Here is a 16,920-nt window from a genome sequence, read left to right as displayed (position 1 = left end):
CCACGCGCCCGTTTTTGAGTACGGTCGGCATAAATTTGTTGAATTCTTAGATTTTAACGAGAAAATAGAGATTGATTGTTAATAATTCTGTCATATCTTCTCAAGGAATGAACTATCTGTTTTGATGTCTTCAAATGAAAGTTGCAACAACAAACGAGCTATTGAATGGTATTTTTTAGAGAATTTTTGATGATACCGTTTGTACCTTTTAACAGTTTTAAAGCGTTTTTACGGTTTTAACTGGAAATGCTTCTTGTTAATTTTTTTTTAAATATTAAATTTGAAAAGGTGATAAAATTTCAATGCGTTTTGATGTGCTATTTGATGATTTCAGTTGAAAACGGATAAAGTTATGTGCATTTTAAGCATGTTTTTATTTCAACAATGACAATAAAACTCTATTTGCTCGTTAAAATCTAAGAATTCAACAAATTTATGCCGACCGTACTCAAAAACGGGCGCGTGGAGACAAGTAGTTTTTGGCTAAGTTTGTAGTACTTGAATTATACTTCAAGATGTGGTATTTAGTTTTTGGATCCACTTGCCCCATTTTACCCTAGAAATTCGTGAAATTAAGGAAAAATAAAACTTGAAATTGCGATAACTTCGGAAGACAAGGTCGTAGAGACTTAAGATCTAGTGCAAAATGTGCGTATTGAGTATCGCAATAAATGTTGTGAACATCATATTTATGTAAGTTCAAAATTAACAATAGTTAAGTACAAAAAACAAATTTTAAGTATGTTTTGAACTAAAAGCTTTATAACTCTGCACTGAATAGAGATAAAGCTCTTGTTGTTTCAGCAAAGTTTCATATTTTGATGATATCTACAACTTTGTAGAACAAATTTAGTCTCTATCTCTTCAAACAAAAAAGTTAGTGTTTTTATTTTTATCGTAGTAGGCTGTGACTTATTTTTGATACTTTCACGTTATGGGAAACCATCTTACTAGTAAATGTTCTGAAGACATCTAATAGCTAAAATGAAAGACAAAGTCACCAGGAAAAAAGTTCCATTTCAGGCCCTTTTGGACCACTGTGCACTGTACGGTGACAACAAACCATTGATCGGAATCCTTAAAGACGAGGATATCTCTGAGTATGAGGAGCTATCTGATTTTCAGAAAAAGACAAAGAAGAACATCTGAAAATACAATAAATCAAACACACGACTACACAACATTATACACAACTCGCTAAACTAAAAAAAAAGACCACTAACCCCACGAAATGGGAATGAACGGTCGATTCAAATTAACACGCGAACTGTTGACAAACAAAATAAAAACAGTATAATCCACAAGACTTGGTATTTCTGGATCGATAGGTCTGGCCAAAAAAGAGAGGAAAAAGAAAGAAACCACCGTACGGAGAATTTCAACCATCAATTGAGTTGCAAAATTTAAACGAGTCATAAACCTTAAGCAGATCGGCAATAGAAAAATGAACTTCAATCAGATCATGATTATATTTATATGATATCAGCAGTCCCGTATGTAGCTTTCAAGAACTTTACTTCATGATTGAAAGCAGTGTTTTTTAACCTTAAATGGTTTGTTTTCCAATCTTGAATGGTTATTTAAAAACGAGTGTGTAGCAGACGAGTGAATCAAAACAAACACAAAAAATCTTTTGTGCCAGTGAGCATCGCTATTTACGTTTCGTATCAAGGAGATAATCCGGAATTCCATCGAACCAACCGCGACGATTAAGAAAATGGCCCCCAAAGCTGCCCGGGAAAGGACGAGAACACAATCCGTTATCCACCGGGAACGACATCATCTTCAATTTTCCAGGAAACTAGGTCGAAAAACTAATGGTAGGTACATTATGTGAGATGATTTTATTAATTTCATGTTAATCTGCAAGTGTAAATAATTCCGTTGGCAGACTATAAAATAACGAGTGGTGGTATCACATGTTGTCGGCGAAGCCGATGATCCGTTTCCTACTGGCCAACCATCCACATCAAACGTACTCAGTCGAAAGTGGATCAAACGACCCTACAATCGCAGACGGCATTCCTGGAGCACTTGAAATCTTCGTTGTAAGGTAAGTTACAAAGCTTGTTAAACAAAAATTAACATTCCGCTGAAGGCATATCTAAGAATGTCAAGCGTTTATTTCATTATTTGGCTATTACTAAACACACTGCGCTTTTTTAATGACAACTTACGCATTTTGAAAAAAAAAAATGGAACTTTTTTCTTCAAACGAAGGCGCATATCATCATATTTTCTATTTTGGTTGTGTTTTTTATGTACAGCACTCGCTCGCTATTCAGATAGGCTTGGCGATCGAAAACTTCTTGAAGTTCAGAGCGAATCTAGTTTTAATTTATAATCGGACGTTTTGTTAGAAAAAAAAAGTCGAATAATTGAATGTTTCTGTAAAGCTTATTTCTCTGCTCGGACGTTTCCTTACACCAGTCGTTGAACTTTTCATGTATCGACCAATTTTTCGTAGTAGAGCTGTGTAATTCAACAGCATTGTTGTTATCATATTCTTTTTTTTAATTTGTGTTGCTCTCAGTTTACCTCATTGAATATCAGTCTGTCATTACTGTATCAACCCTTCGGTCCCAACAGCGTCCGAATAGCGAGAAAGTACTGTACAACAACCTAATCGAAATCTTTGATGTATACATTCAGGTGTTTAGCTGAATGGTTCAGTGTAACGATTGAGTCAATGGAAAATAAGATAAAATAAAACAAACCTTATTGTTGTCCATTGCCAATCCAAAGGCGTTTAAATTATATCCAGTTGAAGTGCTTTGGATAGTGAGCGAGCAAATTTTACATAATTGTAACGAAAATTTTGGTTTGTTTTTAACTAATTTTTACGAACCATACTACAGGAATCCAGGTATTGTGACGAATGAGCCAAAAATATGCTACGGCGGAGGTATTCTTCTGGTGCATCCAACCAAATGGATTTCGATTCTACTCAATAGTTCACTCAATTGCTAGGACTCTCACGGATTCATGTACATATGAGTAAGTTATTTCGACAGACACACGCTTCTATAATCTTAAGGCTGAATTATGTTTTAGGACTATCGACTTCAGCATCATGCTAAAGATGAACACCTGCTGCTTCTTCTGCACAAATGAAGCAGTAGGTGTTCATCTTGATCAAGTCTGCTGATACTGGTGGAGACGAAGAAGTTGTAGGAGCGAGGAACAGATAGTACGTTCCTAAAGCGGGACTCGAAGAATGTTATTGGTGTCGTCTCGCAAGTATGCCCATACGATCTTTTCATACACACATCAGGCTGATCAACCTCCTATTCAGGCGAATCTTGTTTCAACGGATTATAAACTTATTTCAATTAAACATGCTGCCCCTACTCTGATAACAGTTTCATATTCAAAGATTTTGAATTATGCTCATAATTTTTTAAATATATGAAAACCGTTAATTTTCTTCTGGATTTTTCGGTCTATTCATTCCCGCGAAAAACTTTAGGAGGTATGATTCTAGGTTGTTAAAATAAATCGTAAGAACCGAACCAAATTTGGGCTTTGTTACAATTTCTATAATCTTTTTTTTCGTGATTGAACTGTAATTCGGGTACTTTTTTTTAACGCTTTTTTTCGCTTAACGATTCTAAACCAAGAATATTTTTGCCCACCACAATACTTTCTTATAAGTACTTAGATAAGAAGATCTCATGAGGTTCTCCTTATGTTAATGAAAAACTAAAGCCTACTTTTTTAACTTATTTCTAATGGATATTTATATATTCTTTAAAAATGTCTTAAATCAATAAATACAAATAGCTTGTCGTAAAAAAAATTTAAAAAAAACCTTCCGATGTGTTTTGCACTAAGGACTCTTATGCGGCTGTATTATTTATGGGATTTTCACGAGTTAAAATTTTGTTAAGAAATTAGAAGAAAAAAGCTTTAAATTATTTTATATAGAAGTGCTTTCCAGTTAAATTAAAAAACAACAAGAACACATATGGGATAGTTTTGCGAGTATTGGAAGTAGGGTCAACTTTTTGAAATTCAAACAGAATTGATTATGGTATAAAAATTCAGCAGAATTCAAAAATTAACTGATTTGTGCGGAATCAACTTGATTTTTTTTGTATATTTTCTTTTAAAAAACAAACAACTTTTAATAAATGATAATCATATTAATTTGAATAATTTATATTTAAACTTATGTAGAAAAAACTCAATTGATTTATTCCTTTATTTTTAAGAAAGGCAGTAGACACAGGCAGTGTCGGAAAAAAAACCATGCGACGGAGACAATTCGTTCAACACCTTTTTAAGCTGAAATTGTCGATATTCTGGATAGACTGATCGTTCTATTCCAGGAATACCAGGGATAGCACTCTGACTGGTTCGGTTTTCATGCTTGCTTACTTTTACGCAAAATGTGTAAAAAATTTGCTATCACGCTCGATAGTCAAATTGCTCTCTCATTGTGGTTGATTTGAGGTGGTGCAAAGCCAACAGAAAAGCAAATTATTTGAAAATGGATAGCACAGTTATGCCATATTTTTGCTTGTACTGAAGCCTTAATTATGCCTCTTTTTGCTGTCGTTTTCCAAAAGTTTTGAAAGCACATTGATACCAAATTTTGCTATAATTGAAAATTAATTGATGCCTTATATTGGCATCGTTTTGCTCTCCAAGCTTTTGGAAAATGAGGTGTAGTTAGGGCCTCAGTTTTAGCAAAATTTGGTATCACTTTGCTAACCATGTATGAAAATTTGTGCTCTCATTTTTGCTGTGTACCACCTTATGTCAAGCAAAATGAGAGCACATTTGGCTCTCAGGGCGTGATAGCAAAATTTGCTATAACTTTGGCATAAAAGTCTGCTCGGGTTGGTCATTTTGGTTACTGTATGCGGAGATAATTTTCATTGAATATTTTTGTAGCTTTTTTAATTGTCTAGGTATTCAAAAAGAAAAAAAATATATTGAAAGAATTTGTTCTATTTGAATTTTTATAAATTTTCATCAAAGTTCGAAAATGGATGAGTGTTGAAAAAGGAACAATTAGCCGAATTCTACAAATATACGAGAGTGAGGAATCATGGGCCACATTTTTTTTCTATGCTCCATAACTTCTTTATTATAAAAGATAAAATAAAAAACAATGTATTGGTTTTTTACATTTGTAACAATTGTTTTTGTATTTTTAAAAATTGTGGTTAATCGTGGGCCACCAAATTGCAAAGTTTATGGGTTGACTCAAAACTGTAATTTCATAATTCATTTCGTTATTTTAAAGTAATTTCAGTATAAAAGAGAGTTGTAGATGATTGAATAGTTTCGAAAATCTGTCTCGCGAACGTTTCGGCAAAATTCCTTATATAGGATGAAAAAAAAAATTTTTTTTCAAAACTCTTCATTTGGCGTAAGAAAACTTTACAGATTGGAAAAACTTATTTTAAGTTCTGAATGTGTATAAAAACATAAAAATAGTGGTGGCCCACGATTCCCCACAAGCAATGATTTGCAAATTAAAATGACAAAATTGACAAATATGACAAAAATGACAAAAATAGCAAAAATCACCAAAAGACAAAAATGACAAAAATGACAAAAATGACAAAAAAGACAAAAATGACAAAAATGACAAAAATGACAAAAATGACACACTCCTGTCCAACATAAATCAACAAATGAGAGCGTAGTGTTTTAAATTTTTGTAATTTTTGTAATTTTTGTTATTTTTGTAATTTTTGTAATTTTTGTAATTTTTGTAATTTTTGTAATTTTTGTAATTTTTGTAATTTTTGTAATTTTTGTAATTTTTGTAATTTTTGTAATTTTTGTAATTTTTGTAATTTTTGTAATTTTTGTAATTTTTGTAATTTTTGTAATTTTTGTAATTTTCGTAATTTTTGTAATTTTTGTAATTTTTGTCATTTTTATAATTTTAGTAATTTTTGTAATTTTTGTAATTTTTGTAATTTTTGTAATTTTTGTAATTTTTGTAATTTGTGTAATTTTTGCAATTTTTGCAATTTTTGGAATTTTTGTAATTTCTGTAATTTTTGTAATTTTTGTAATTTTTGTAATTTTTGTAAGTTTTGTAATTTTTGTAATTTTTGTAATTTTTGTAATTTTTGTAATTTTTGTAATTTTTGTAATTTTTGTAATTTTTGTAATTTTTGTAGTTTTTGTAATTTTTTAATTTTTGTAATTTTTGTAATTTTTGTAATTTTTGTGATTTTTGTCATTTTTGTAATTTTTGTGATTTTTGTAATTTTTGTTGTTTTCATAATTTTTGAAATTTTTGTAATTTTGGTCATTTTTGTCAATTTTGTAATTTTTATCATTTTTGTAATTTTTGTTATTTTTGTCAATTTTGTAATTTTTGTCATCTTTGTATTTTTTGTAATTTTTGTCATTTTTGTAATTTTCTGAATATTTTAATTTTTGTCAATTTGGTCAATTTTGTCAATTTTGTCAATTTTGTCAATTTTGTCAATTTTGTCAATTTTGTCAATTTTGTCAATTTTGTCAATTTTGTCAATTTTGTCAATTTTGTCAATTTTGTCAATTTTGTCAATTTTGTCAATTTTGTCAATTTTGTAAATTTTGTCAATTTTGTCAATTTTGTCAATTTTGTCAATTTTGTCAATTTTGTCAATTTTGTCGATTTTGTCAATTTTGTCAATTTTGTCAATTTTGTCAATTTTGTCAATTTTGTCAATTTTGTCAATTTTGTCAATTTTGTCAATTTTGTCAATTTTGTCAATTTTGTCAATTTTGTCAATTTTGTCAATTTTGTCAATTTTGTCAATTTTGTCAATTTTGTCAATTTTGTCATTTTTTTTCAATTGTTTTAATTTTGTCAGTTTTTAAATTCAGTCAATTTTGTCACTTTTGTAAATTCTTTAAATTTTGTCAATTTCGTAAATTTTGTAAAGTTTGTAAATTTTGTAAATCTTTAAATTGAATAAAAATTAGTAATTTTTTAAAAATTTTGCAAATTTTGTGAATTATGTAAATTTTGTAATTTTGTCAATTTTGTCAATTTTGTCAATTTTGTGAATTTTGTAAATTTTAAAAATTTTGTAAATTTTGTTATTTTTTGTAATTTTGTTATTTTTTGTAACTTTTGTAATTTTTGTTATTTTTGTAATTTTTGTAGTTTTGGAAATTTTTGAAATTTTTGAAATTTTTGTGATTTTTGTAATTTTTGTAATTTTTGTAATTTTTGTAATTTTTGTAATTTTTGTCATTTTTGTCATTTTTGTCATTTTTGTCATTTTTGTCATTTTTGTCATTTTTGTCATTTTTGTCATTTTTGTCATTTTTGTCATTTTTGTCATTTTTGTCATTTTTGTCATTTTTGTCATTTTTGTCATTTTTGTCATTTTTGTCATTTTTGTCATTTTTGTCATTTTTGTCATTTTTGTCATTTTTGTCATTTTTGTCATTTTTGTCATTTTTGTCATTTTCGTAATTTTTGTCATTTTTGTCATTTTTGTCATTTTTGTCATTTTTGTCATTTTTGTCATTTTTGTCATTTTTGTCATTTTTGTCATTTTTGTCATTTTTGTCATTTTTGTCATTTTTGTCATTTTTGTCATTTTTGTCATTTTTGTCATTTTTGTCATTTTTGTCATTTTTGTCATTTTTGTCATTTTTGTCATTTTTGTCATTTTTGTCATTTTTGTCATTTTTGTCATTTTTGTCATTTTTGTCATTTTTGTCATTTTTGTCATTTTTGTCATTTTTGTCATTTTTGTCATTTTTGTCATTTTTGTCATTTTTGTCATTTTTGTCATTTTTGTCATTTTTGTCATTTTTGTCATTTTTGTCATTTTTGTCATTTTTGTCATTTTTGTCATTTTTGTCATTTTTGTCATTTTTGTCATTTTTGTCATTTTTGTCATTTTTGTCATTTTTGTCATTTTTGTCATTTTTGTCATTTTTGTCATTTTTGTCATTTTTGTCATTTTTGTCATTTTTGTCATTTTTGTCATTTTTGTCATTTTTGTCATTTTTGTCATTTTTGTCATTTTTGTCATTTTGTCATTTTTGTCATTTTTGTCATTTTTGTCATTTTTGTCATTTTTGTAATTTTTGTCATTTTTGTAATTTTTGTCATTTTTGTCATTTTTGTCATTTTTGTCATTTTTGTCATTTTTGTCATTTTTGTCATTTTTGTCATTTTTGTCATTTTTGTCATTTTTGTCATTTTTGTCATTTTTGTCATTTTTGTCATTTTTGTCATTTTTGTCATTTTTGTCATTTTTGTCATTTTTGTCATTTTTGTCATTTTTGTCAATTTCGTCATTTTTGTCATTTTTATCATTTTTATCATTTTTATCATTTTTGTCAATTTTGTCATTTTTGTCATTTTTGTCAATTTTGTCATTTTTGTCATTTTTTGTCATTTTTGTCATTTTTGTCATTTTTGTCATTTTTGTCATTTTTGTCATTTTGGTCATTTTTGTCATTTTTGTCATTTTTGTCATTTTTGTCATTTTTGTCATTTTTGTCATTTTTGTCATTTTTGTCATTTTTGTCATTTTTGTCATTTTTGTCATTTTTGTCATTTTTGTCATTTTTGTCATTTTTGTCATTTTTGTCATTTTTGTCATTTTTGTCATTTTTGTCATTTTTGTCATTTTTGTCATTTTTGTCATTTTTGTCATTTTTGTCATTTTTGTCATTTTTGTCATTTTTGTCATTTTTGTCATTTTTGTCATTTTTGTCATTTTTGTCATTTTTGTCATTTTTGTCATTTTTGTCATTTTTGTCATTTTTGTCATTTTTGTCATTTTTGTCATTTTTGTCATTTTTGTCATTTTTGTCATTTTTGTCATTTTTGTCATTTTTGTCATTTTTGTCATTTTTGTCATTTTTGTCATTTTTGTCATTTTTGTCATTTTTGTCATTTTTGTCATTTTTGTCATTTTTGTCATTTTTGTCATTTTTGTCATTTTTGTCATTTTTGTCATTTTTGTCATTTTTGTCATTTTTGTCATTTTTGTCATTTTTGTCATTTTTGTCATTTTTGTCATTTTTGTCATTTTTGTCATTTTTGTCATTTTTGTCATTTTTGTCATTTTTGTCATTTTTGTCATTTTTGTCATTTTTGTCATTTTTGTCATTTTTGTCATTTTTGTCATTTTTGTCATTTTTGTCATTTTTGTCATTTTTGTCATTTTTGTCATTTTTGTCATTTTTGTCATTTTTGTCATTTTTGTCATTTTTGTCATTTTTGTCATTTTTGTCATTTTTGTCATTTTTGTCATTTTTGTCATTTTTGTCATTTTTGTCATTTTTGTCATTTTTGTCATTTTTGTCATTTTTGTCATTTTTGTCATTTTTGTCATTTTTGTCATTTTTGTCATTTTTGTCATTTTTGTCATTTTTGTCATTTTTGTCATTTTTGTCATTTTTGTCATTTTTGTCATTTTTGTCATTTTTGTCATTTTTGTCATTTTTGTCATTTTTGTCATTTTTGTCATTTTTGTCATTTTTGTCATTTTTGTCATTTTGTCATTTTTGTCATTTTTGTCATTTTTGTCATTTTTGTCATTTTTGTCAATTTCGTCATTTTTGTCATTTTTATCATTTTTATCATTTTTGTCATTTTTGTCAATTTTGTCATTTTTGTCATTTTTGTCAATTTTGTCATTTTTGTCATTTTTTGTCATTTTTGTCATTTTTGTCATTTTGGTCATTTTTGTCATTTTTGTCATTTTTGTCATTTTTGTCATTTTTGTCATTTTTGTCATTTTTGTCATTTTTGTCATTTTTGTCATTTTTGTCATTTTTGTCATTTTTGTCATTTTTGTCATTTTTGTCATTTTTGTCATTTTTGTCATTTTTGTCATTTTTGTCATTTTTGTCATTTTTGTCATTTTTGTCATTTTTGTCATTTTTGTCATTTTTGTCATTTTTGTCATTTTTGTCATTTTTGTCATTTTTGTCATTTTTGTCATTTTTGTCATTTTTATCATTTTTGTCATTTTTGTCATTTTTGTCATTTTTGTCATTTTTGTCATTTTTGTCATTTTTGTCATTTTTGTCATTTTTGTCATTTTTGTCATTTTTGTCATTTTTGTCATTTTTGTCATTTTTGTCATTTTTGTCATTTTTGTCATTTTTGTCATTTTTGTCATTTTTGTCATTTTTGTCATTTTTGTCATTTTTGTCATTTTTGTCATTTTTGTCATTTTTGTCATTTTTGTCATTTTTGTCATTTTTGTCATTTTTGTCATTTTTGTCATTTTTGTCATTTTTGTCATTTTTGTCATTTTTGTCATTTTTGTCATTTTTGTCATTTTTGTCATTTTTGTCATTTTTGTCATTTTTGTCATTTTTGTCATTTTTGTCATTTTTGTCATTTTTGTCATTTTTGTCATTTTTGTCATTTTTGTCATTTTTGTCATTTTTGTCATTTTTGTCATTTTTGTCATTTTTGTCATTTTTGTCATTTTTGTCATTTTTGTCATTTTTGTCATTTTTGTCATTTTTGTCATTTTTGTCATTTTTGTCATTTTTGTCATTTTTGTCATTTTTGTCATTTTTGTCATTTTTGTCATTTTTGTCATTTTTGTCATTTTTGTCATTTTTGTCATTTTTGTCATTTTTGTCATTTTTGTCATTTTTGTCATTTTTGTCATTTTTGTCATTTTTGTCATTTTTGTCATTTTTGTCATTTTGTCATTTTTGTCATTTTTGTCATTTTTGTCATTTTTGTCATTTTTGTCATTTTTGTCATTTTTGTCATTTTTGTCATTTTTGTCATTTTTGTCATTTTTGTCATTTTTGTCAATTTCGTCATTTTTGTCATTTTTATCATTTTTGTCAATTTTGTCATTTTTGTCATTTTTGTCATTTTTGTCAATTTTGTCATTTTTGTCATTTTTTGTCAATTTTGTCATTTTTGTCATTTTTTGTCATTTTTGTCATTTTTGTCATTTTTGTCATTTTGGTCATTTTTGTCATTTTTGTCATTTTTGTCATTTTTGTCATTTTTGTCATTTTTGTCATTTTTGTCATTTTTGTCATTTTTGTCATTTTTGTCATTTTTGTCATTTTTGTCATTTTTGTCATTTTTGTCATTTTTGTCATTTTTGTCATTTTTGTCATTTTTGTCATTTTTGTCATTTTTGTCATTTTTGTCATTTTTGTCATTTTTGTCATTTTTGTCATTTTTGTCATTTTTGTCATTTTTGTCATTTTTGTCATTTTTGTCATTTTTGTCATTTTTGTCATTTTTGTCATTTTTGTCATTTTTGTCATTTTTGTCATTTTTGTCATTTTTGTCATTTTTGTCATTTTTGTCATTTTTGTCATTTTTGTCATTTTTGTCATTTTTGTCATTTTTTGTCATTTTTGTCATTTTTGTCATTTTTGTCATTTTTGTCATTTTTGTCATTTTTGTCATTTTTGTCATTTTTGTCATTTTTGTCATTTTTGTCATTTTTGTCATTTTTGTCATTTTTGTCATTTTTGTCATTTTTGTCATTTTTGTCATTTTTGTCATTTTTGTCATTTTTGTCATTTTTGTCATTTTTGTCATTTTTGTCATTTTTGTCATTTTTGTCATTTTTGTCATTTTTGTCATTTTTGTCATTTTTGTCATTTTTGTCATTTTTGTCATTTTTGTCATTTTTGTCATTTTTGTCATTTTTGTCATTTTTGTCATTTTTGTCATTTTTGTCATTTTTGTCATTTTTGTCATTTTTGTCATTTTTGTCATTTTTGTCATTTTTGTCATTTTTGTCATTTTTGTCATTTTTGTCATTTTTGTCATTTTTGTCATTTTTGTCATTTTTGTCATTTTTGTCATTTTTGTCATTTTTGTCATTTTTGTCATTTTTGTCATTTTTGTCATTTTTGTCATTTTTGTCATTTTTGTCATTTTTGTCATTTTTGTCATTTTTGTCATTTTTGTCATTTTTGTCATTTTTGTCATTTTTGTCATTTTTGTCATTTTTGTCATTTTTGTCATTTTTGTCATTTTTGTCATTTTTGTCATTTTTGTCATTTTTGTCATTTTTGTCATTTTTGTCATTTTTGTCATTTTTGTCATTTTTGTCATTTTTGTCATTTTTGTCATTTTTGTCATTTTTGTCATTTTTGTCATTTTTGTCATTTTTGTCATTTTTGTCATTTTTGTCATTTTTGTCATTTTTGTCATTTTTGTCATTTTTGTCATTTTTGTCATTTTTGTCATTTTTGTCATTTTTGTCATTTTTGTCATTTTTGTCATTTTTGTCATTTTTGTCATTTTTGTCATTTTTGTCATTTTTGTCATTTTTGTCATTTTTGTCATTTTTGTCATTTTTGTCATTTTTGTCATTTTTGTCATTTTTGTCATTTTTGTCATTTTTGTCATTTTTGTCATTTTTGTCATTTTTGTCATTTTTGTCATTTTTGTCATTTTTGTCATTTTTGTCATTTTTGTCATTTTTGTCATTTTTGTCATTTTTGTCATTTTTGTCATTTTTGTCATTTTTGTCATTTTTGTCATTTTTGTCATTTTTGTCATTTTTGTCATTTTTGTCATTTTTGTCATTTTTGTCATTTTTGTAATATCTGTAATATCTGTAATGTTTGTCATTTATGTAATTTAGGTTTTTTTTTTGTTAATTTTTGTAATTTTTGTCATTATTGTAATTTTTATAATTTTTTAATTTTTTTTTTGTAATTTTTATAGTTATTGTCATTATCGCTATTATTGTAATTTTTGTAATTTTTTTCATTATTATCGCCTATTCCTGATTGAACTTCACTACTCCTCGTTTTAAAACTTAAAACATTTTCCGCGGACGCAGTCTTTATAATTCACCAAATTTTCTATTCGCGAAAAATAAACAAACGGGAAAAACGTGACGACAGAAAAAAAACACGTCCGTTCTCGAGCACGGATTGCTGCGCTCCTAAATAAAAGTTTTTTTTACAATAATGTTCTTTAACTTCACTTGTGTTTTAAATTTGTTTATCGATTTGATCCTCCAGTGATACATTCAGTTCATCTGAAGTGTTGATTTTTTTCTAAAATGTAAGCGATTTGTGTTTAAGAATCAGTCAGAGAGTGTATTTCTAATAATCTTCTTTCAAATAGAACTATTATTTAGATTTTTTTTTTTTTGATCATCAGTGCGGAACCGGGCAGAACAAATTTAAAAAATCAAATGTACTCTTAGAGCACTTAAAATGAACCCTGTAGATACTTTGTAGGCGGATTCTGATCCACCTGTAAAAAGTTTCCTCACTCGGAGGATGAAATTAAGCATCAATGTTGCAAAATTTGGCAAAAAAATTCAAATATTTGTTCTGTAGAGTCGAATTTACATTAAAATCTTCATGTTTACCAGATAGCTAACTTGAAAGCTGGAAATAAATTTACACATTAGAGAACAGATGCACATTCATTTCAAAAGCAGCTGTCACGTTTGTTTGCCCAAAGCCCCTTATACATGAAGTAAAAGACATTCAAATTCAGGAAAATTCTGTCACATTGAATGTGTTTTCTTTTTTTTTAAGTTTGCAGCCTCAGCACATGTTGGTTCGCTCCTGGCAATTAAGCAGTAAAGTTGTAACGTTCAAAAAAAAAATAGGCCTACTTTTTTTTCGATTAGGCGTCTTGGAGTACTTGATTCGCAAATTTCCGCAAACGTTGATTACATCAGAACTAGTAAACCTGCCGCGGAACGTAAACATTATTCCCAAACACTTGCCCATAAAGCAAATTATGCACCACCCATTAGAATTTAATTTTCGAATAACGGATTGATAAATACAAGTGATTAAACAAATGTGTTCAGATTTCAACGGAACGTCACTTGGCCATGTTGACCAGTAGGATTGCTTCGGTAGGATTTTTGATCTTCGCTCTGGTCGGTGGAAATACGGCGAAAAGTTTCAATGGGTAAGTGAAGAACATTTGAAAAATCCAAAACAGTATGATTTTATGGTTAATCTGGTCAACTTTTCAGATACCGTTTGTACGAAGTAAACCTTCGCACCGGACAGGAGATCAATCTGCTCATGTATCTCCAACATCACAAACCCCAGGTGGACGTTTGGGTGCTGGATGCGATAAGTCCCAAGAAAGTTCTGGTACCTCCGACATTGACCAATGCAGTGGAAACCTTTTTCAAAAACTATAAAGTAAATTTTACAATCAAGTCGGGAGATTTCGGGAAGTAAGAGGAACTTTTCTTACACCTTGAGAAACAATTGTTTAAAATATTAAATTTTGTTTCAGGTACAACAATCTCAGGAAACTAGGTTCTCAGCCGATGGATGAACCATCGATCTTGAACAGTTTTCCCTCATACGAGGAGGTTAATGATTTTCTGATGGGCCTCTCGACGAGGCACTTCGAATGGGTTCGATTCCGCATAGTAGGGTGGTCAGTTGAAGGGCGGCCAATTCGCGCTTTGACCATAAATCCGAAGAAAAAAGACGCAATCATTGTAGACGCCGGAATCGATGGTAGGGAATGGATAACGGTGTCCGTAGCATTGTATCTGATGCAGAAATTGGTTGAGGACAGTGATCAGTATCGGGTTCTGAACCAGTACAAATGGGTCATAGTTCCCCTGGTGAATCCGGATGGGTACATCTATTCGGCCGAAGAAGATCGGTATTGGAACAAAAATCGGAGGGGCAGTGGACAATGCGTGGGTGTGAATATTGATCGAAATTTTGCCTATCGATGGGAGCTTGGCTCCGAACTGTTTTCCGGCGAATGTCACTCCGAATTCCGTGGGTACAGTGCTTTCTCTGAACCCGAGTCACGAGCTATGAAAACTATCATCGAGAGCAACACCGACGCTAAAATGTATGTGAGTATTCGCAGCTTCGGCGGATATATTGCGTATCCTTGGAGTCATACTAATACTTCGGTCAAGAACGTGGACCGACTTAGGAACATAGCAGTGAGTGCAGCTCGATCCATTTGGCTGTACAGCAACAGGGAGTACAAGGTGGGCTCAAGTGCGGACATTCTTCGATATCGAGCCACTGGCACCAGCATGGACTATGCGTACTCCAGCGGAATCCCTTTGGTGTTTAGGTTCCAAATAGCCGAGCACGCCGATAGTGATTTTCAGCCAGCGCCATCTGACATTGATACAATCGTGAAGGAAACGTTCGTTGGCATCAAGGAGTTGGTATACTCAATACAAAGGTCGACAACTCAAAAACCACGCAGATGGGGATAACTGAACGCAATTTTATGAACTTAATTAACGACTCGTTTGGATTTTTTTTAATATGACAATTTGCGCCGGTGGTCTTCAGATCTTCCTAAAAATTCGAAATTATGTTAATTTTTACGACATAAAAATACATGATTTTTTTCAGATTTTTTATTTTATTTTTTAAGTAAGATTTGGCTAGATTATTACGTTAAGAACGTGAAATCTTAAAAATAGTACATCGAAACTGTAAGCTATAAACGGTATCTAAAAGTATCGTCTCTATCACCGAATATTCCAACAAAAAATATCAGTGCATAGCCCAACTTATGATGCAACTTTCACCTGAAGACACGAAAGTGGGTCATTAATTCTTTAAAAAGTTCTGTAAAAAACAATGACAATAAATCTCTTTTTTCTCCATCAAAAACAAACAATGGTCGAACAACTGCTCTCTCATGTGCAGGTAATGCTTGATTCTAATCTAACCATGTGGGAACAAAAGTACTAATCAAAGCAGACGAAAAACACTATTTTTTCTTATTTGGTACAGTGTTTGCAGAAAAATACTGATTTTATGTTTCAACCTATAATCTAAGGATCAGTTTTTAATGTAATATTACCAATAAGGGGAATGTTGTACTTCGATCAAAGATCATCATGACAATAAAAGAAGTTTTCGATTCCTGTCAAAAAAGTGGATAGAGTGGATTTCGGGAGTTAAGCATTGGACACCAAAATCCTTACACATTGATCAAAAACATACGAAAAAACCCGATTTAATACACTTGAGAGTGGATTGTAGCTTTTCTTACAGCCTGTAAATTATATTTGGATACATATAACACAAAATAATAAACAAATGCCTGATTAATAAATTAAAGAATTTTGAACGCAGTAAATCCAAAATAAATTTGAACAATATAGTTTCAAAATTGTTTGTAGGATAAAAGTATTTTGAAATAATCATGATTTTTATATAAATAACATAATTAAAAAAAATTAAAAAAAAAAATGCAACTAGTTGAAGATTTTTGAATGACTGAATTCTGGAATATCTTGAATGATACTGTTTCTTATTTTTGTAATTTTTGTAAGTTTGGGGAATTAGGAAAAATTTGAATTTTTGTAATTTTTTTGTAATTTTTTCAATTTTTGTAATTTTTGTAATTTTTGTAATTTTTGTAATTTTTGTAATTTTTGTCATTGTTGTCATTTTTGTTATTTTTGTCAATTTTGTCAATTAAGTCAATTTTCTCAATTCTGTCAATTTTGTCAATTTCGTCAAATTTGTAAAATTTGTCAATTTTGTCAATTTTGTCAAATTTGTCAAATTTGTCAAATTTGTCAAATTTGTCAAATTTGTCAATTTTTTCAATTTTGTCAATTTTGTCAATTTTGTCAATTTTGTGAATTTTGTGAATTATGTCAATTTTGTCAATTTTGTCAATTTTGTCAATTTTGTCAATTTTGTCAATTTTGTTAATTTTGTCAATTTTGTCAATATTGTCAATTTTGTCAATTTAGTCAATTTTGTCAATTTTGTCAATTTTGTCAATTTTGTCAATGTTGTCAATTTTGTCATTTTGTCAATTTTGTCAATTTTGTCAATTTTGTCAATTTTGTCAATTTTGTCAATTTTGTCAATTTTATCAATTTTGTCAATTTTGTCAATTTTGTCAATTTTGTCAATTTTGTCAATTTTGACAATTTTGTCAATTTTGTCAATTTTGTCAATTTTGTCAATTTTGTCAATTTCGTCAATTTT

General features: G+C 28.2%; 2 protein-coding genes across 2 annotated transcripts in view; one reads left to right on the top strand and one right to left on the bottom strand.

Annotated features, from left to right (window-relative positions):
* Nucleotides 1–16,920, bottom strand: part of LOC129746177 (NADPH oxidase 5) — a 357,046-nt gene that overhangs the window by 115,546 nt on the left and 224,580 nt on the right. The window lies entirely within an intron of this gene.
* Nucleotides 13,725–15,319, top strand: LOC129746182 (carboxypeptidase B-like). Its single transcript, XM_055739726.1, has 3 exons — nucleotides 13,725–13,876; nucleotides 13,944–14,153; nucleotides 14,216–15,319. The coding sequence occupies exons 1-3, from the start codon at nucleotides 13,797–13,799 to the stop codon at nucleotides 15,174–15,176; spliced, it is 1,251 nt and encodes a 416-aa protein (XP_055595701.1). The 5' UTR covers nucleotides 13,725–13,796; the 3' UTR covers nucleotides 15,177–15,319.

Source organism: Uranotaenia lowii, chromosome 2, assembly GCF_029784155.1.
Source record: "Uranotaenia lowii strain MFRU-FL chromosome 2, ASM2978415v1, whole genome shotgun sequence".
In the NCBI taxonomy this organism is placed as follows: domain Eukaryota; kingdom Metazoa; phylum Arthropoda; class Insecta; order Diptera; family Culicidae; genus Uranotaenia; species Uranotaenia lowii.
Note: the sequence above shows the minus strand (reverse complement) of the source record. Positions and strands in the feature narration are given on the sequence as shown.